Here is a 22,503-nt window from a genome sequence, read left to right as displayed (position 1 = left end):
CCCTGAAGGGCTTTCACATGGCATCACTGTGTCTCAGGAAAGCCCAACTCCATGTACCAAATGTCTGTCTAGACAGGGTCGAAGTGGGAAAGACATGTCCAGGAACACTCCACATCTCAGCACCATAATATACATAGCACCAAAATACAGTTTAACCATATTAATCCTTAAACTGTGCTTATATTAACAGTACACAAAGTACATCATCTATTACCTTGAGCAAAGTGGTTGCCCATTTTGAACTAGAAAAATATTTTAAAATCATAAACCCTTAAAGCATGAAGTAAACGGGGCCTGTGTTTAGCTTATTACTTTATGAATAAGTGAATGGTTCTTTGGTCAGGACACAATCTTGTCAGTGCAACTTCATGGAATACATTCCTTATCCTTACTGAATTGAACAGAATAATGCATGGGAGGAAAGACACAAGAGTCACAAAACAAAGGTTTAAATAAAATCTCTGGTCATAAGAAATCAGCCTACTTTTAATACTGTTAATGCTTATTATTCCGTTGAGTATTCTGTTGCTCCACAGCATGGAAAAAGCAAACAAATCACAAACCCAAACGTTAGAATATAATTTTTTTTTTAATTTTTATAAATAACTTATCTGTTACAAAGGCAGTTTACCCAGCTAAATCACAAAACCATCAACTCAAGATATCCAAATTAGGTTTTATTAATAAACAGGTAAAAACTGATTTGTCAATCTTCACATAGAACTGCAGATGAAGCTGAAAAACAAGGCCTCATTTTATAAACAAAATGCATTGAATGCAAGTGCTTTGGGTCTACTGCCTAATTACCTGGGATTGGCATTTTCTTCCCACATAAAAAAATGCAAAGCCTTCAAAACAAAGGCCTCTGTGCATTCACATAGATCACTTGTAAAACTCCTAATAAAAGTGTCCACTGGCAAATGTTTACAGTGGGTGACAGTCTACTTTGTCTCTTGCTACATTGTTAGCACTCCCTCCAGCCTCACGCTAAGTGCTGCTACATAATTCTTTGCGTGCCGTCTTTCATGCATACTGTACTGGAATTCCATTTTCTTGATCTCGGTTACATACATCCCCGATCATGTGAATATTTTCCTTAAAAAAAATAGATAATCAAAATAAAGAGATGCTTGAGGTTGCTTCAGTGTTCAAGTCTGTTTGATTTCTCTTTTCCAGCCTTTATTTCAGTTGTCCTAAATATTGCTATCCTTGTTTTCTATAAATATGAGACTTCACCACAAAGTCAGGTTTAGAAACTGGCTGCCAAAACAGGAAAGCATTTAAAGTCCTTGAACAAAGCTGTACGATGCTGCTGCTGTTGATTTTGGCACTGTATGTACTTCCCCAATGAATCTCTCTTCAGGAGTCTGCAAGATACCCAGCAGATGAAGCAAGCTTAAATCGGATGCTGATCTGTTGGTGGGTTGAAAGTTTCTTAGTATAAAGTTTCCTCACGCCAGACAAAATGCTACCTTGTGTCACCCACCGTAAAACTCAGTGTACAGAGTGAACTATATGCATAACTCTTCCAACTTTTCCTGCATTTTTACCACGCTGCATCTGCAGGTCTTCACAGATCATCAGCATTTACAAGAGCAATGTACAGAATGAGCAGAGGAAAGCTATTTTGTGCATAGTTTCTTATTAATGCTCTTATTTTAAGGCATTGCTTCTCTCAGATAAAAGCTTAAAAAAGGGACATGATCGTGCTTAATCACTTAAAGGGAAAAAAAGAAAGTTAACAAAAAGACTATTACACTATACATACAGAAGTACAAGAAAATAATAAAGGTGAAGAAAAGAAATCACTTAAAGCAGGCTCTAGAGCTATGTACAGTAGGAAAAGCTTTGGGGTATTTCACTGTGTGTATTGTACAGACAACGCATGCAGTTTTTCCTTTTCATCTTTAGATGTGATTGTACTGATTTCTGGCTTCACAGAGATGTTTTCAGGGAAGACAAGGCAAAGAGTACCACTGATTTGTGAAGTTCTTCCCTTTATCGAAGGCACTATGTGGCAGCAAACAGTTTAAACAGGTAAACCTTGTTCCTTTTAGATCTCCTCCGTGCATGTAGTGTTTCACTGAAAGGTCTGAAAACAAAAACGCTAGCACTCTATTCCTTTCCCCTGTCAAAATTCAGTAGTGACATCGGGGCAGAGAAGAGGATGGGCAACACCCAGGCACTGAACATGGTGTGTTACTGGGATACTGGTAATACTGTACATGGTTTAGGCAGCTGGCAACCGAGTCTTTCAGCAGATTACCTTTCAGCTGATCAAGTTCAACTGCCTGTGACACAACGCTGAGGTATTACTAGCTCTGTGGGCTGACATTTAACATTAGCAAAATACCATCTTGTCACACCTTCAATTTTACAAAATCCTATGCATAAATGCTTTTTTTGCCCCCCAGTGACTGGATAGTTCCTTGTACGTTCGCTATGGTTTTACAAAAGGTAACGGGCCTGTTGGCTCAGAAATGCCTGGGCATTTCACACTGTTCACAGCGATTTAAGGCCGGATGATTTAAAAAAGTACAGGCAGTACAACTCCACTGAGCTCCCTCATCTTCATCTGTGTCTGGAACAGTCTTTGGTGTTTTCACAATGGACCTCTGATCTGTGACATGAAAGAGATAAGATAAGCAGTTACTAACCAAGAACAGCATGGAAAGAATTTTGAGATGATTTTTTTCAGTAACTGAGAACTATCTTGTTCCTCTGAGAACAGCACAGTTACAAGTGACAGAGGCAGCTTTTTACCACCCCCTTGACTACAGCTTGATTGTAAGTCAGCCAAATGGCACAAGGTGAAACTATAAAAAGCAAGTTTCCCATCCCCTCACTCTGCTTTCTTTCCTTCTGGTCTCAGTTCAAAGCTGTTGCATGAAAGGAGATAGAATTTAGAAATTAATCAGCACAGGAAACATGCACAAGATTTAGAAGTCTGAGGTCTATGGAGCAGTCTAAAATTCATTATAACAAGAAATAAGTGCTCTGTAACCTTTTGACATATTTAACATTTTGACTCTAGAATGAATGTTATGTGAGCAGTTCTTCCTCAAACCAGACAAGCAATCAGATACACCAAAGAAAAGTCAGTGCCTAGCTCTGACATGCTACAGAGTAATCCTCCCCAGCATACAAGTGCGTCCTTTTCCATGATGTGTTAGACAACAATCTTCAACTATTTTAAAAGAGAAAAGATGAAAAGAGAAGAGAGGTGAAAAAGATGAAGAGTGACTTCTCAAGTTAAGGGTTCCTGGTTTAGGCAACTGCAAAGTCTTTTAGCCAATGATCTCAACTGGAGAACATCTTGTTAGCAACTAGTCAATTGCAACATGACAGCAACAGCTTTCAGGAAGCACAATGCTACTGATCACAACTGCAAACAATTTTTTCATTTTTGTGAACAGTGGTAATTCTGGCTTAAGTTACAGCCAACATCATAGTTAAACTGAAACTTAAAATGAACTGAAAATTAATTAACTGAACTGAAAATTAACTGAAAGTTAATGAAGGACTTAAATACAGTAGTGATACTTTTTAAAAAAGAAAGCAAGGAAGAAGAAGGACAAGAGGGACTTCAGAGGTTTATAAACCAGTCAGGGTTAAATTTGCATTTTCAAGATAGGTTGTTTCAAATTATTAAACACTTGAATTTGTGTTTCTAGAAGATGAGTCAATGCAAATGTCAACAACTAGTCACAAAATTAAAATTAATTTTCTTCTTTGATAGGTTAGTTTTTATTGACTGTAAAGGGAACTATGTAATCGATAGAACTTCTGATAAATTCTTCATAGCTCAGCTGCAAAATGTGTCTAATAGGACTGCATAAGGATTTAACTTTACTCAGTATTTTCACTAACAGCTTGGATAATGAAGGACAAAAGAACCTTATAAAGCATAAAGAACAGTATCAGTTTGGAGGAGTTACAAATAGTCTGGATGACAATAAAAATCCAATTTATCCAGACCATTTTGAAATACAGAATGGTCAGAAATCCTAAAATGAGATTATGTAAAAACAGTTACTGCACACTACAAGGACCAATCACACACACACGTATATTACATGGAGAACTTCCCTGGACAGAAAGACTGCACAGAAACATTAGTGGATTATCTATATCATTTGGTGGTCTGCCTTTAGGCCATAGTATGATGCTGTTGCAAACAAGTTAATTTCATTCTCTGTTTTATGTAACACACAAGAGGTAATTATTGGTTTGTTCAACATCCTGTTAGGTCAAAAGAAAAAAAGTAATGTGTGAAACTTAAGGACAAGCAGAACATTCAAGACCAAGAAATTCAGCAATATTGACTGCCCTACTGGGCAGCATCCCTTTCCTCTTCCAACTATCTAAAACTATATTTAACAATAGTCAGAAAAGGCTTTTATGTAAATCATTAACACAAATTCTGCAGTAGCCAGGAAGTCCAGGCAGGGTAACCAAACTGAGTTATTGTAACATGTAAATAAATCCACTCTTCACCAAGTACAACGATGAAGACATCCAAGTGAGTTTCACCCCTAAGCAATGTATCTCATGCTCATTTTTATAAAAAGATGGGATGCTTCCATTTAAACTACTTCCCAACATATTATCCATCTTTAAACATACCCCATTTAATATATTTCCCTTTCCTGAATGTATGAATAAAGAGGAAACAAGAGCAAACAGAAGCCTATTCACTGCCAATACAAATAAAACGCAATGTTTGTATGCTTTTGAAGTAATTATTCCATAATCAACATTTAAACTAGATTCATAGAATAGAACTTGATATTAGATGCAAACCAGATAGTACTATTAAATCCAAATTTTACCAGTACAGTACCTTTGGGTTTTGGTGGCACCGGACCAAGAAATCCAATATTATCGTAAAAATTATGAATAGCGCTGGGATTAAAATGTGGTCCTAAAAATAATAAAAAAGAGAAAGTACAGCAGTTTTAAAAATAAACTTGGATAGGAAAGCATATCAGGCTTTTTTGGCAGTAATTCTGAAACTGTACTATTATTCACTTATCACCTTTTGTATCAAGGTGTCAATAGAGACCCAAGTGAGATATTAGTGATGTCAACAATACAGCTGAAGAAACTTATTGCCCAAAATATACAATATAAAGTCAGAAACAGAATCCAGCAGATTGAACTCCTTAAATATATTTTTTCTGCCACTTAAATATTTAACAGCATTTTATTAGCATCTTTTATCTGGCACTTTTTCTAATTGTAACTATACTGGAAGAGATGTGCTATCTGCTATGCAGCATATTATATATGATTAGATGTAATACTTAGAGGAACTCCTAACTAATTTACTGTAACAGATATAAAAATCACATGCGATTTGAATATTCTATTTAAGGTCCAGTTTAGTGCAGCATTGCATTCAGTACACCTGTCTACCTTCTCCTTATCCGCAGGTACATCATCTGAAGGTGAAATTCCATGGCTCAGGACTGATCTAACAACTCACTGCTGTTGAAAGTGGAAAGCATTAGTCCCTTCCCTCTCACTATCTCAGTTCTCCCTTCCCGTGCCTCTCCCTCACATCAGCTGTAGCAAGCTTTTCCAGTAATGCAACATTTTTTGCTCAGCTAGTGAGCAGAATCAGCTCTGCAAAGGGTCTAAAAAGCTAACACAGAGCCAGAGCACAGTAAGTGGCAAGAGAGGGAAGCAGGAAGAGAGAGGGACCTCTTGTTGGCAGCTCTTGAATTGGCTCAGCTGTCTCAATTTCAAGCTCATGACCAAAGGCTGTGTCCCTGAAGGCAAGGGAAGTGGAAGAAGGAGAGCATGCTGGAAGTCACAACTGTACTTTATATTTGCTAATTTGAGCAGCTGACTACAAAACAGAAGAAATGGAAGAGAGAGATGGACACATATGTATGGCTGTATCATTCAGAAAACTTCTCCTTCTTCTTTGATACTCAAATAACCAGATCTTCCCCCCAGCATTTATTAAATAAATGGCATCACAAGTTTCTTTCTTCTTAGCCAAGTATGAAATAGGAATGACCATGGGATTAGGAAAATCATAAAGCCAGCAAAAACAACAGGCTCAGAAGACAATTATTTCCATGGTTTTATTCAAACTAATGATGATTTTGCAAGTAGTGTGTATACCCATCATTTATAACACAGATGCTTTTGATACATGCAGACAGTGAAAGAAGAAAGGAAAAAAAATTAACATTTACAGTTGCTGATGTACTAAGACATACTGTACCTCTTGCTTGAAAAAGATCAATCTCTTTGGTTAGGCAATCTATGTCTATCTGCAGCTGTCTGTTGCAACTTCTTAACTGTTGCATTTCTTCCAGCTGAAAAAATAAATCTGCCTGTTAGACTAAATTTTCCCATTTTATTATCAGTTATCATTCATGCATAGGTAGACAGTATTTAGTTATTTCAGAAATGAAGATAAAAGAATCTTGCCTTATAATGACTTTTAACTGACACGTAATTTTACAAGATCTTTCAGACCCACAGAATTCTTCTCTCTCAGACTTCAGAGCTGAATGAACAACTCCAGACTGTGGTTAGGATACAGCCAATGGTCCACCAGATTAATGGCTGATCTTCTGGCACTGAAAACTTGTGCATTAATCAGTTTCTTTGAGATGGGTATATGCATGAAGACCAAAAAATACTTTATGTGGAAAGCAGTATGAGTATTAAGTTTTAGTCTGAAACATTAGGTGATTACACCTTTAAGAACATCTGGAAGGACTGCCAGGTCAAACCTCTTGTGACTGCCTTTAAAAGCAGCACTTCACAAAGCAATTAGTGAGCTTAAAGGTTGGAGTTAAATAAGGCATATTTAGTCTTTACTCTAAACTACACTGTTTACCACTTTAATTCTAGCTATACTACCTGTCACTAGTATATTGTCAATAGATGAGCAACTGTTCCTTTAATTTATTGTGACAGACCACATTTGTGGTTTAGGTTTATAGCCTACAGACATTTCAACTTACTGATGGAATTTGGGAAACAGAATTCGATCTTTTCAGGCGCCTTCGTGTTAGATTATTCTCCATTTCATTGACCTCTGATTTTAGTTTATCCAACTTTTTCTTTTGAATTTCAAGTTCTCGTTGAAGTCGCTCCATCCTGGCCTTCTGGTGTACCAGTAAAGCTGCAATACATAAAGTCCCATTTTATCTACTTTATTATCCTTCACATGGCAACATCAGATAAAGATGAAGGTTAGTATTCTTTTGGGAAAATACAGATAAAAACATTGCTACAGATTGCTTTCCCCTTCTTCTCACCAGATGATCTCTGCATAAGACAAAGTCTTGTGTTTTTTAAAACAGCACAAAACAATTACAAACAAGCAAATACAATGAGAAAGTCATACAATGTAACAATGACCATGCAAAATTCAGCTGTAATTTGTAAAAATCTTTTGCAAGAACCCAACCAATCTACAAGAATGACTACCAGAAACCAAGAGACATGACTGCAATACAGAGCACTATATATGCTACATAAGCATCAAGTTTATTTTTATTGCTATTTAGATTGGAATATAATCCAGTGTTCTTGTCATAGCAGGAGACATCAAATGAAACTAAACCAGGAAGTACTACAAGCAATACTGCTGGCAAACATCAGTTATATTTATCACAGAGGCTGGACTGTATGCCATTTTATCTCTAAACTATGGCGTAGAACCATTAGCTCAGCTTCGAATGTCTAATGCTGCTTACTATTTGTAAAGAAAAATGGCATGAGGAGACCTAACTTAAAAATGATGGAAGTTATCATTTAAACCACAGCTTTTTAAAACTATAAAGAACATAAGCAGCAGAAGACACAATCAAATTCATACAATTTAAGGAGTTTATTTCATTAAAGGTAGGTATACTATTAAATATCACCACATGAGCAGATAACATTGCTCAAAGCAGTAATCACCTTCTATAAAAATGAAGTATTTCAATTAAATAAACCCAACAATCATTTCAACTTCTGCACAGCAATTCATTCATCCATTAAATCACTAATTCATAAAAACTGGGGTCAGTTTCACAGACTACGGATACCTTTATAGCACTGTGGAGATTATAAAAAAGTAGCAATAACGAGGTATTTTAAAAAGACTGAATTTGCCTCACAAAGCATTTAAGCAAAACTCTGGCTGGAATGAGATGTTTAATTCCCCACCATTTCTTCAGGTACCAAAAAATCAGAAGCACTCTGCTTGGTTAGGCTTCCTGAGTAGTAGCAGAATTAAAAAGAAAAAGCACATCAAAAAGATGCAACTTTCCACTTCTTTGGCAAGCAGAACTGCTCTCTGCTGCAATTCCTGCCTATTTATTCATGCACCATATTTTGTCTTCCAGAGGTTCTTCAAGAGGAGAAACCACGCCAAATTATTTTTGTAAGTGTTACAGAACCGGCAAGGCCTTGCTGAGATTCAGCCTAGTCTTTTGAGTCACACGAGTTCAAAAGATACTTAATGACAAAGCTGCTTGAGCTTCTGCTTGGTTTTGTTCAATTTGGAGATGTTTGCAGAAATGGGCACCTTTATTTGGGACAGCCAATAGTCACACTATAAATACATTGAGCTGTGCTCATATGTAATATAAAAACATAGTAATTGAAATCCCAAGATTTTTGTTGAAGACTTGGAATCATCAGGTAAGTAGTCCCAAAAGACAGCCTCCCTCTTGAAAAGCCTTTTAGAAACAGCTGAAGGAACTTTTTCCCATTTACGAACTCCAGGAGTTACAAATGTGGCTGCAACTATAAAGAAAGGAAATCAAAGACTACTTTGCCTCTACTCTTGCAGGGAGAACACACGCCCTTTTCCCTTCTACATGTTATTTCTACTTTTAGATAGCGTCTTCCATTTTCATTGCCTTGGTATATTACTGCTGGGGCAACTCCTCGAAGCTCAGGTTATTAGTACTTGACCTGCTGCAATACAGCTGTGCTCTACCAACCAGACTCAGAACTCTTCAAACCTGTCAAACTATGGATGCAGGGTGCTGGTGAGCAGCCAGTATGCTGGACATGGTAAGCAAGGAAGAGTGCTACCAGAGTATCTCCAGGACACATGGCACAGCATGGACTCAAGAGCAAGACTGCATCTCTTGAGGACTTTGCCTGCCCTGCCCCACTCCTCTTTCTTTTTTAAGCTGCTCTTGTAAAGGGAAAAAGCCCACAACTTCTCATTTCAATGTTCTCCCACTTCTGTGGTTTAGTAATTAAGTTGTCATTACGGAACCGCACAGGGAGCGGAAGGCACTGATGGATGCCCACAGCACGATTGCATGCTCTTAATTTTCACATCACTTTCCAGACATGATCCAATCTATTCTCCTAGCAGCAATGTGACTACTTCACCATTTTACAATTTCAAATCCCAACAGATTTTAAGCACACTCATTACAAAATTACCATTATGATTGAAGAATCACTTGATATTGCTATGCTAAACTTCTACTATTAAAAAAGCGTGGATAAGGAACTGGCAAGACATTAGTTTAAGTGGTGGCTTTCACATAGAATTTGTAATTTTGCTTAAATACCAGTTTGGCAGCTGTAGAAAAAAAATGGGGTGAGGAATACAAAAATCTCCCCATATTCCACTGCAGTATTTATTAATGGAAAGCAGTAATTTAGGTATTCAGCTCCCTCTAGTGTTGATCAAAGCAAAGGAAATCGTTTCAAAAAACTGCAGTGCATGTCTGAATCTAATGCAATTCAGCTACTAGATCTAGTTTACACTGTCCATGAGGAGACATTTAATAGCCTTTTTGATAATCCTGTGCTTCTTGCAGGAAGGGGATTCCACCTATGCAGGCAGCATAGGCACACCCAAGTTTATCCTACATAGACTAACCTGGAGTACAAGCCAGAAAGCCTCAGGCTTGTACTTGTTTAGTCAGACATCATCAAAAAGAAGCTATTTACTGTAATCACTCTACCAAAAGAAGTACAAAGATTGCCTCCTTGACTTGTCATTATTGTACCACAACCAGGATAGATTTCATGTTTAACTTTTCATTATATGCAAATAGGGTACTATGGACATTCAATTTTTTCAACTTCTGCATGTTCACATTCAGCAGATTGGCAAGAACAGTACACTTCAATGCTGTGGCAGGTGCCAGTTTCCTTTGACATTCAAAGTGCACATTTTCCACAAAAGGGTCGCAAATCATTATAATTACAGGGAGCATGGAAGTCTAGAGGACAAAAGTTCACTATTCCTTTCCTAGAGACCTACTCAAACAGGTACTGAATACACTTGTAAGTTTGAAAAACGTATGCGTAATTGTTTTCTCAAAGCCTCTGTGAATCTGAACTTTAAACAATTACTGCTTTAGAGTGTCTTTTGTTATTATAAGAGTTTCTAAGAAAAAAGCTCATCTTTTTCCTTAGAAACTCTTATAATAACAAAAGACACAATGATTTCACCCTAAACTACAGGCCTATGAATTTCTGAAATGTCTTAGTGTGCCAGATATGGAGGAAAGGGAATTTCTGGCAATGCAATTACTCTGTGGCAGTAGGTTCACGAAATTCTCAGGGGACACGTTCATGCACATTTTCAAAATCTGTATTTGAAGTGGCACAAAATTCAGTTATTTACTACGCATTTAATATGCAATTTCAACCGTTCACATTGATCTTTTGTCCTCCCTTTCCAGTATTCTTCTAATTTAATCCTTTAAAAAGAGCATCAAGAGTTGGGCTTGATATACAGAGCCAAATATAAGGCTGGTTTTTTTCTTAAATCACATGATATAATGGGCTTAAGGCCTCTTGGAGCATGGGACACAGCTGTATCTCATTTTTTTTAAACATCTGCAAGGAATGGTTAGGATTTTACGAAATTTATTTCCTGCAGCTTTTTTTAAAATTTAAAAAAGCTCCAAGAAACCAAACCAAGAACTGTGCAAAACATCAAGTAAACTAGTTTATCAATTAACGTATTTACATTAAAAACACAGTGGAAGAATTGCTGAGTAAACATACAGCCACATACATACCTATAGTTGGTACAAATGATTAACTCTAAGCATACCATCCCCTCTCCAAGTTAAAGAGAATAGTATGAAAAAATCAGTCAGTCAAAAGACAAGTAGTATTGAATTAAGGGATTTAAACTCCCTGGTATGAAAACATCAACCTAAAAATTTTATTATACAATTAAGTATTTTCTTGATAGGATGCCTGCCCATTATACAGAAAAGCTATACACAGAAAAAGCAACTATTGATTGTTTAGCCTCACTATTCAACATATGTCTGCACGCATAGTGAGTGTACATCACAAACATTTCTGGAGTACAGAATGTTCAGTTTCTAACAGGGTTTTTGTTCTGTTTTTCATCCATAAGACACTTTATACTAAAGTAAATTATATATTGAAAACTAATTGTATTATAAATGGAAAGCTCTTGTTAAGTAATGGGAACTGATACTCCTGTACACAGACAGAACTGATACTAAATAATTAGCATAAAATTGCATCATCTTTTGGCTGTTCTTTTGGACATGCATCTAGCATTACTTTTCTCATAGCATTATTAATTCTTATTGACTTCAGTAGTGGATGAGTGCTCTCAACACTTCCACAAGCAAGTCCACAGTACCTCAAACTGGAATCCTCAAAATCAAGAAACATCAATTAGCAACCACTTCCGAAAAGTCTGGTGACAAGTGAGTTTCTCAGCATCACAGTGTCAGTGGCAGAGATACAGCCTAGCATCCCAGGGTAACTACAGTGATTTTATCCGAGCAGTACCCTACTCCTTTTCACATCGTATAACCTCCAGTTCTGGCAGCAAACCAGACAGAAATCTCTGGCAGCCTTCTACTGCACACTGTGACTTACTTGAGAGGAAAACCAGAAATTTAATCACAGGAGACTGGAGTGCCTACACACACCATAACTGAAGTAAAGCTTCTCAGGTGGCAGGCAGCAGCACTTGCAGATAGGTCCAACACACCTTCTATTCTCCTGGGCTGGACCATGCATATGAATTATTTCACTGGAACAAAGTAAAGGAAATCTCCTTCGACACCAAAGCAACTCCACCTTCCACATTCCTTCTACCCCAAGCCAGTTTCAGTTCTCCCTGCCAAGATAAGGAGCATTCTGGGCAGAAATGGAAAAGCTGATGAAAATACATTTTTCTCTAATCATGGCCAGAGAAACTACTCATCTGTTCTGGCCAAAATTAAAATGAGACAAGCACCTAGTATGGAAGGTTTTTTGCAGTCTGGTTAAATTATAAGCAACTTAGAACATGGCTTCACAACAGAAAGCATCAAGTAACTCAAATCTCTTTCAGTATGTAATAGAAAAAAATCCCACCTTGTAAGTAAAGATTCAAGTTTAAAAGCAATAACTAGGATTTTCAGATATCAAGATCATACAAGTCTATCACACACTTCTCAACTTTCCAAAGGTTAAATAACAAAAATTTTAAAAATACTGTACTTGTTGCATCAGAAATGAAGCAACACATGCCAGAAATCCCAAACACTTCCAAATGTAAAGAAGTTCAGAAGCATGAGTGTATTTTATATGAACTAGTGAAAGACACAGGATGGTGTTTCCCCATGGTCCCTAAAGCTGTACGAGCCCACATCATGAACCTACACTTCATCTAAAAACCGCATCTGTCTTGGCTTCAGGAACAAGTGGGCTGCACAGCAGGTATGAGTCAGACACTGCTTTTGAACTCCAGGCTGCATAGCAGAAATGGGCATTGCAAGCTTGCCTCAGCTTGATAAACTGGGTGCTGATACCCGCAGCCTGTAGAGATTGTGCAGAAGTCACATTACAGTAGCCATCACCACCAGGGGTACAAGAGATGAAGAGCTAGAACTGGTAGAAGTCAGTCCCATCAGAAAGGGACACTCTTCCCCAACAAGTACCTAAATGCAGAATGCCTGGGAACCAAGTCCATAATCTACAAGAGTATTTAGAGCCTAAGAACAAGGTTTTGATTGCTTAGTTTCTGGGTATCTAAAGTCTTCTAGGACTAAAACAGTGAGCCAAGTCTCCCTTCAGAGTAAGGAAAGGGAATGACACTTCTAGTGGGCAATTTGTTTAGCTTATCTACAGATGAATCATTTTCTGAAGTTCTTTAACTCTTCATTGACCATAAGAGACAGTCTAGGATGATTATTTTTTTGGTTTTGACACCTAAACCTTTAGACACTTGAGTTATGATGGATTATTCTCTCAAAGATATAATTACATCCAGAAGTAGTACACAAGCTACAATCAGTTTTTGATCTACTTCATTACTATAGTACTCTAGATGAAGACCAAGCTTCCAGTGTCCTGATCACTGTACTTAACTTACACAAAGCAAAATGGCTAAACTGATCTGAAGAATGTTTAGAGTGATCATGGAACAAACCATTTTTTTAAATGCTGGATTGTTTGCTAAGTCCAAAGAGGACCAGTAAGGCCAACGAGAAATTATTTTGATAACCTATCCTGCATACTGCTTAAACATCCTAAGACTCCTTCGACATCTATATATAAAAAGTCCACAGAAGGGTTAATAAACCATCAAGTTGGCAATAAAAACATGCAAAAACATAAAACCAGAAGAAAAAGATTAACAGGTTGGGTTGTTGTATAACTTATTAAGTTTTACCCTCCCATTACCACTGATCCTTTAAAATAGCTTTCGTTGGTGCAGTGTTCCTTCTCACATTTTATAACGTAATAGAAGTATCAACACTTTAAGCATTTTATTGTCAGGCACACATTAGGAAACATGAAGGCCAACACTTCGTCCCACTAATTGCTTTTGAAGTCTGCTTTTCTTGCTTCTTAAATAACACTCGGAAAAAGAAAAAACCCAGGAACATTATGCAATGGAAATAGTATCTCAACTAATTAAAAAATCTGCCAGTAGACTCATAACTAAATCATTAGGACAAACTGAACAAGCTTAGATGTTTCTTTTGGAACAACATAAAAAAATGAAGATGTTATGACTCCACTTCATTAAGCAGATAACATATCTACTTAAGACAAACCAAAGAATTATCTCCAAGTATTCAGTTACATGTCTTCACCATAAAAAGAAATCTATGATTTGCTTATAAAGCTTTTTTATTTAGGAAATGCAAATGAATGCTAAAGTTGAAGACACTACATTAACATCACAAAGGTTATCAACTGTCTCCTGTTCTGTAATCTACATATTGAACTGACAACCTGGTTGCAATCTCTACTATTTATATTAAGAATATTACCTTGTGTGTAGGCAGCATCATCAGATCCCATACTCAATTTCCGTGCATCACTGATCCTATCCACATGTGCTAAAACAGGGTCAGTAAGATGCTGGATACCCTCTGGTTCAACATAGTGATCAGGAAGGTTTAGAAGGTTTGTAGGTTCAAAGGTTGGGGACACTACCCCTGGGGAAACTGCAGGGGGCTTATTTGGAGAAACTGTAATTTTAAAAGTATATTTTGTGTTAGGCTGCGTAACCACCACTCGAGGAGAGGTTGCAGTGGTGCTGTTGCCCACTGCTCGACTCTTGGGTGGATGGTGATGAATAAATGCAGGACCCATGCTTACTTGACCAGACATATTCCTAGAAGTGGTAGATACTCCAGGATTTGTCGATATGAAAAGTGTGGGCTGGTTCCGCACAACTTGATCATCTCCTGTTGTGGCATTTGCTGAAATGTAGACCTTGGGCTGACTGCGTGTGATCACTTCATCTGTATTTGGAGGACTGGCCGATATGTAAACAGTGGGTTGACTTCTACTTAATGTCTGGCTGTTGAGGGAAGAGGGAGTAGTGGAGGTGCGAGGGCCAGTTGAACGCAACTTAGAAGAACTGTTTCTCTGCGGTGGTTCAAGTTTGATTTCAATTTGGTTTTTGCGAGGTCCTGTGGATATATTCTGAATGTTGTATTGGCTATGAGCAGAGGATTGTGAGCTACCAGATGAATGAATCATAGGTGCTTGTGGAGTAGTAGGAGAACTGATAGGCATATAGACATGAGAAGTCTGGTGGCCTTGCTGATTTGGCTGCGTCGAGTGTTGTGATGAGGTATGTGGCGTAGTACTGGATGTAGGAAGAGTAGTCCAGGGACCTGGCTGCGAAGGCTGGTAGACTTGCTGTGGGTGCATGGGATTAAACTGAGATGCCCAGCCTGGCTGCTGCTGTGTTTGTCGAGTGGTACCACTAGGAGCTGTGATGTAAGGCCTAATATAGATAGAATTTCCCTGTGGACTGTTAAGTACAGGAGGAGGTACACCATGTATGTGCAAAGACGTAGGGGTATTGCGACCAGGCTGAATATTTGGGGCTAAAGTTACCATAATGGGGTTGAATCTGGGTGTTTGTTGAGACAAGTTAGATACTCCTTTGCTGCCTAGGTGAAATCCAAGATGCTGCCCTGGATTAGGAGTACTAACTGTATTTGCCATCCCGAAGACATTAAATCCTTGTGGAACTTGTGCAGGTGCTGTCTGTGGTTCCTGCTGAAACAGTTCATTGTTGGACTGACTGGTTTGAAGGTGTCCATCACTAACGCTGTGAGCTAGAGTCCTACTTCCATTCATTCTACTTCCTTCTCTTCCATGGTGATACACGTTCTGTGACTGCAAATCCAAATTAAGAGATGTCATGTGATTTCGTAGTCCAGGAATCCCAGAATCATCCGAAAAACCTAGGTCTCCTTCACCGTAGAGATACTTTGTGCTCTCCTGAGAGAGAACTGCACAACAGGCATCCAGATTATTGTTATTCTATAAAAGACAGACAAAAGTTTGATGTTACTGATAAAATACTGTCACGGATATATATGCATCCAATCATCACTGAAAAATTAACATTATAGCATCAAACAAAGCTTTAGGTAGTTGGCTCACATAGCTGCTACACATGCACAAGGGGCTTGCATGTGAAGCTTACTATTTTGAGAACAGCAACTCTGTCACTGGCATCAAGGGCAGAGGTCTGCACTGCTGCTGAAGTAATGACAAGGAGATCCTGGACCTTGACAAGCTAACACCATGCAGTACAATACACCTTGGATGAATACTTTTGCTATTCCTTCTCAATTTCGGAACAATCTTCAGCAATGGCCAAGTCTCTGGCTTGAGGGGGGAAATAATGGAAGGAATGGATTCACAATACCTGCACATTACTGGTTAATAGCTTAAACAGAAAAATCAAAATATGTGTTTATTTTAAATGCTTTCCCAAACACTTCACTACCAGTTATGCATTATCTTCTCCTGCTGAAAGTGGAAAGTGAATCTTATGCAGAGAAGAACATGCTGACCCAAGGAGTTGTACATGACTTCAGAAGAAATGTAAAAATTCAGTTTATACAAATACAGCAGGATTACTCTTTTGCAAGATGAAACTATTAATGGAAAACCCAGGGGACATTTGTATTTTCATTTTAAACCACTGCTTGCAAAGTTTTTAAATACTTACATTTGTACAGAGATACCTTATAAAACCTGTAATAGGATGACTTAGAACAAAAACCACAACCTAGCTAATTTGCTTTTTAAGAACATTTCAGAAGCAAACTGCTAATCCCTCTTCTCTTTTTCCATGTTCAGTAATACTGTACTTGGATCTTCCCAGTTTAGTTTCCTACATAAGGACTTTTAGAAAAGCATGAACATGCATCAGTGGCATAATTTCTTAATATTGTGCTCTGTCCATATCACTTTTCTTACAGAACTCCCTCTACCCCAACCCCCAAGAAATAAAGGTTAATACTTTCAGCCAGAAGAGCACCTGTTGAGGCCCAGATGTTATTAAAAATAAATAGGCATCAAATTAATCCAGCACACAGAAACAGTTACTAGAAAGAATGCATATATCAAGTAAAAAAATTGCATACGCCAAGTAGTAACATTCTCAGTTAAAGAATAACACAAGCAAGATAAATTGATCCATGCTACATGCTTCATATCAAGTTACTTTTGTTAAACTAGCAGACAGTAGTTCTTATCCTTCAACCAGGATGAGAGGTCAGTGTTGTGCTAACATAGCAAGACTGTCTCAACCTTATTGATTTACCAAAAAAAAAAAAAAAAAAAAAAAAAAAGAAAAAAGGACAGACATAACTGAAGTGGGAGAGAGACAAGGCTAAATGCCCACAAGACTGAAACGATATGTTCATACAGGCCAGATGCAGTTTGGAATTCTTAAAAAAAAAATCCCACAAAAAAACCCAGCCACAAAACCTTTTAAAATAACAGGATTCCCTAAAGGCTATTTAACTAGCCAGCTGTATATAAGGATTGTTGCAGAAAAGTCTTGAGAAATATGAAAATGGGTTAAATTGATAGTATGCATATTGGCTCTAGTTTGGAATAAGCACCAGAGGACAAAATAATCAAATTAAGTTAGTAGCGAAGAAAGGACTCACACACGGACAGAACAGTGGGTAAGAAAAGATAAGAACAATAGCCTTGCATTTGTTGCAAAGGAGAAAAGGGAGCCAGAAAAGGGAAAAAGATAGGATGCCACAGAAAAACAAGCTAGAAAGATCTTAAAGGCAGATTTTGCATGAACTTAAGTGAATTAAAATTATTAATAGAGAGGCCAAAAATACCAAACCAAAAAGGAACAGGCCGAGCTTGCAAGGCCCTTACATTCAGCTTGAATGCATTTCTTTGGACAATTTTTTTTATTCTTTTTTAAGACCGCATCCAATCAATTCCAAAATTTCAGTGACGTCAATGAGCAAATTGGAGAACTCAAAGGGGAAATAGGGGCACATGGAACCCCTGGCATCTTCTGGCTGGCAGAGGCAGAGTTTCAACCGCTTCTAGCTCTTTATAGATCAGAGAACCGGTTGATGGCAGAACTGAGCATATTCCAGCAAAACAATACCCCTCATCTTAGCTCTGCCCATGTCCCAACTGAGTTTAAAATGTTGATACCCTGAAAGAGAAAGAAAAAAAAAGAAAGAATAAGAATGTTGGAGGGAAATGAGGAAGCAAGGAGAGGACATAGTCTTGAGGAGCAGGAGGTTATAGAATGCTCCGGACACAAAAAAGAACAAAAGGGCACAATGTCCACAGACTGGGCATGCTGCAGTGACTCCTTCAAATGAGGAGGAAGGGAGAGCTGAATGCAGGAGCCTTGTTGGGAAGAATGGAGGGATGCAAAACTTTTCAGGAACATTCAGTTCTGTCTGCCCAAGAAAGCAATAAAACTTTTTACTCCCTAGATTACACAAGGTTAAGTTTCATCCTATTAGATTTTTGGTGGTTCTCTGCTTTTAAGCATACTATATATTGTTTAGATATTTCAACAGTGGGCTATTCACCTCAAGACATCTGTATACTCTGTTTTTCATTATAAGCATAAAATGCTATAAACCTTCTTTTAAAAACAAGCTGAAAGTGACTAAACAAATTCAGAGGACTGAAGTACCTATATAGTTTTCTTGCACAATTCACAGTGATCCAAAGAAACTCTTCTTGTTATAAAAGCCTCTCATCAATATCATTATAAACAGCATAACTGCTTAAACTCTTTTAGGTTCTCTCCTGGAATATCTTATACTTCCTAGTTTAAAAACAACTTTACCCTGACACATGACGCTTGCACAGTAGATATTGTGGGCGCAAGGCCAACGCACCATTTCTGATACCTGATAATGAACTGAAGTACTTATCTGACCTAAACCACAGTTACTGCAATTATTGGGAATTCCTTTCACTATGCTCAACTACAAGGCGGCAGAACTTGGGATTCAGACACTGTTCCAACAGTATTGCAAACACATGCAAAAGTATTCTCAAGTTTTGCTTTCCAATCCTTACTGCCAGTCCAACTGCAAAATTTGTTGGTTTAAAGGGGTCGTGTTAGGCTTCTTTAAAAACAAAACAAACACAAACACACCAAACCCGCGCTCCCCCCCCCCCCCAATCCCAGATTCAGAGAAACCAGAGCTCATGAAATTCAAAGAACCACCAACATGACAGCATTCTGTGGTGAGTCTTAGGTCTCAGTTAATAACAAAAAAGGTAGCTTTCTAGTATAACAATATTGCACACATGGAACATTAATTACCCTACAGAATTTCTGAAAGATCCTGTTGTGAAAGCTGACCTAAAACACTCCCTCAAAATCTAAACCCTTCTCCCATATCTTTGTGAACATATGGGATGTACGGTATCTTTTCTTCACAGTTAAAAGGCTTTTTATAAAAAAATAATCCACTGTATTCAATGTTATGAAGACTGCTGAGTCTCTCAAGACCCAAGCACTAGCTTTTAAATTTATCAAGAATTACATTCAAAAGGTGATTGCTGATTCATTCACTCTGTCAAGTCCATTGACCTTGCTCAACAAGCAGTTCTCATGTTTGAAGAACAAAACTGCACTTGTAATATAAGAATTAGATTAGTCCTACAGAGAACCAATATAAAAATGGTGGTGTACAATCCTGAGAACAAATACAAGCAATTCATAGCCTGGTTCAGTTCCCTCTTCAGCTAAACAATTAGAGAGAAAGGGCTGAGGAAAGCTTAAAACCTCATGAGACCCAAGCAGAATTTTGCCCTCTTGCAAATCAAAAACAATTCTCTCAAAGAACTGCTCTTTTCACAGCTCCTTGCTCTAGTATGAAGAGTCATGATAAAGTCTTGAAACTAGGAACATTAAACTGTCACAGTCACACTTCTACTCCCAACAATACAAACACTGTGTTTAGATGTATGTGTGTGTGTGTCAAACATACACAGGTAAGTATAAACATGTATTTTATAAACAAAAATACATATAAAAAGCAAGACAAACAATTATGATATAAAGAATGTTGAATCATAACCACAGGTGTCCTAGCCATAGTCCAGAGACAGCTAGCTTCTGGGAACTCATGACCCATCTTTTTTCCAATCAAGTTGGGTATACTGATGATCAGTATGAATATTGAGACGATCCTGTTATTATCCAGAGTACTCCAAGTTTGAAAACAGTAGATAATGAAAAAAAATCCAATCGGTATGGATACTCTGGGATCACTGGAACATGCAAAGCAAACATGTTTAAGCAACACAGTTAAGCAAGTCTACCAGCATTTGTTAACTCTAGGCATTCAGGTGTCCCTATGTCAGGCTTTGGATGGGCATATTAATTTATCTGCTGAAGTAACTAACAATGTTATAGAGTGGAATTTGATACAAAATATGGACGTATAAGTATTCTTATGGGTATATAAGTATTCTTATATATGTGTATATATATTCTTATGGGCATGTAAGTATTCTTATAGTGGCAGCATAGAAAACAGCTGGAGGTAGAAGTTGATGATACGGCCTTAGCACTAACTGCAGTACCAGACAAAAATGCTTTCGTTACTTCTAAGCCCAGTAAAAATCCACAGATTAGCAGCATGGACTCCAAAGCTACAACAAAACAAATGAAGCCCATCTGGCAGCCAAAGCGCCGGGAAGCACTGGGCAGAAGCACACCAGTGCATCACACCCACTCAAGTCTAACCCAGTGGATGCTAGGCTACACACACCTACTCCTGCCCAGTTCAGGCTGACATGCCTGCATGACACTCCTAGGCTCCCCTGCTGCAGAATGTATGGAAGGCCTCCAGCACTGGCTCTGCAGGGAGCTGGGAGTGGAAAGCAGGGGGGCCAACCTGCTTGCAGACGAGGGTCCACTTAAGTACCTTGAAGCCTGATGGAGAAGAGGTAGCAAAGTTGCTTCCGGACCTGCCCTGAGTCTCAAAGCAAAATAATAATAAAAAAAAAACAGCTGCATTTTTGTAGCACTGCCTTAAATTGTCTCTGCTGGACTCAAGATGGCTTTGCATCCCTCCTTTTGCCACAATTAGTTTTGGCTCTGGAGATGGCCAAAAGACATGAGCATACTGATTGGCGAGAAGGTAGTCTCCATGCACACACTGATGTACAGGCTGGTTTACCTTGGGCCAACCATGATTAGACATGGAAGAAGAGAGGCCAAATTAACACTGTGCAAAGAAATTGGCCATGTACATTTGCCTCACTCAAAAAGGAAAACAGAAAGAAAAAACCTGCTATCAAAGGAGACACCCATATATAATGCTTAAGATAAGCAACACTGCTTACTTGTACAGTCATTAACAGAACACTGACCTGTAACATGCATCTGGATACAACACCTTCAGGTACCTCAGGAAACTTCTGTCGCAGGTCATGTAAAACCTGAATATCAATTTGCTGGCTTCCTTGGGCCATTCGTATATTGCCTGGTCAGGATTGTTTTTCAACAGGCAGTTTTAGGCCTTAGTAAAGGGAGTACTCATCTCTTCTGTCCCAGCATTTTCTGGAAGAGGAAGGAAAGCCTTAAGACAATGAAAGCAGGCACTTTTGATGTAACAAAAACCAGTGAAAAACAACCCCAAAAAACAAAACACACACACACAAACTCCCTTTTCAATTATGAAATATAAGTATATTTTATGTCAAGATTTTCCCACATGACATCTCTGGCTAACTAATTGTCCTTCACACACTCATAACCTTCAAAATTGCCCATTTATAGACCCATCTCCCGAGCAGTTTCCTTCTATCTTGATTTTTATATTGACATTACAAAATATATTAAGAATTTTAAAAAATACTTGATTTAGCAAAGTATTAAAATTCATGGTTTTAAGAACAGCATTTTAACTTATTTAAATCACAAGTAAACACGAAGAAGTCCACATCAAAAATAGAAAGATATCGTTCATTCAGCTTGTGAGCGTACCTACACTGTTACCTTTACCATCACTGTTATTGTTTACTGTCAGGATATTGTGGCTAGAAGCTCAGTGTTTCTGAGTTTCAGGATTTATGAGCAATAGTTTACTTGTTTTTCACCCAACGTACTTAAGAAATATTCTAAGATTATGACTAGAAGGAAATAAAACCTATAACAACTCAGTTTTCTTCAACTAATTCTGTTTCTCCTTTGAAGGAAATCATGAAGAGTTATAACAAGATTATATCACAATCACCCAATCAACACACTTATACAAATTATCTGTCCTGGCCATATGATATCCATAGACTTTTATCAAGAAGAATTTCTACCAATTAAGTTTTGAAGAATGTACCTATGTGTTAAGTAATGAAATGGTATCTTCTTCGTATTAACTACTATCACAAATAAACGTGTCTGACTTGGAGTGGGGCAGCTTCAAGAAGCTTCTCACAGAAGTCATCTCTGCAGCCCCATCCCCCGCTACCAACCCCCCCCCCGCCACACACATACGAACCCAACATATTAGTTTTATAAAAACCCCAAAGTAGTCAACTCTAAAATTCATTTACTTCTTAAATTAGCAAGCCTTATTCAAACATCTCTATCAACTTACTCACTTTCTCCTTCCCTTCTCTATCTGCTTCTCTTTGCCTCATATTCAGCACAGCCTACTAGCCCACTTGCTGACTCAGGGCAACCAGCATCAGAAAACTGCCTCCAGTATCAGGTTGCACCTGTATGTGCTGCACCCTGGATCC

The 22,503-nt window shown here is 38.0% G+C and overlaps 1 protein-coding gene across 3 annotated transcripts in view; it reads right to left on the bottom strand.

Annotated features, from left to right (window-relative positions):
- Nucleotides 1-570: 570 nt before the first annotated feature.
- The window catches only part of TAB2 (TGF-beta activated kinase 1 (MAP3K7) binding protein 2), a 68,896-nt gene continuing 46,963 nt past the window's right edge, over nt 571-22,503 (bottom strand). For 2 of the 3 annotated variants that reach the window (XM_074818721.1, XM_074818720.1), the window contains 6 exons: nt 21,133-21,322; nt 14,259-15,771; nt 6,990-7,150; nt 6,239-6,332; nt 4,844-4,924; nt 571-2,620 (listed from right to left, as the gene is read on the bottom strand). In XM_074818721.1, the coding sequence (XP_074674822.1) occupies nt 2,475-2,620; nt 4,844-4,924; nt 6,239-6,332; nt 6,990-7,150; nt 14,259-15,771; nt 21,133-21,234 (2,097 nt within the window). In that variant the 5' untranslated portion in view covers nt 21,235-21,322 and the 3' untranslated portion in view covers nt 571-2,474. The remainder of the gene's footprint in view (nt 2,621-4,843; nt 4,925-6,238; nt 6,333-6,989; nt 7,151-14,258; nt 15,772-21,132; nt 21,323-22,503) is intronic. The other variant, XM_074818723.1, reaches the window with a different exon arrangement.

Source organism: Strix aluco, chromosome 3, assembly GCF_031877795.1.
Source record: "Strix aluco isolate bStrAlu1 chromosome 3, bStrAlu1.hap1, whole genome shotgun sequence".
NCBI lineage: Eukaryota > Metazoa > Chordata > Aves > Strigiformes > Strigidae > Strix > Strix aluco.
This window is presented reverse-complemented; position numbering and strand designations above follow the sequence as displayed.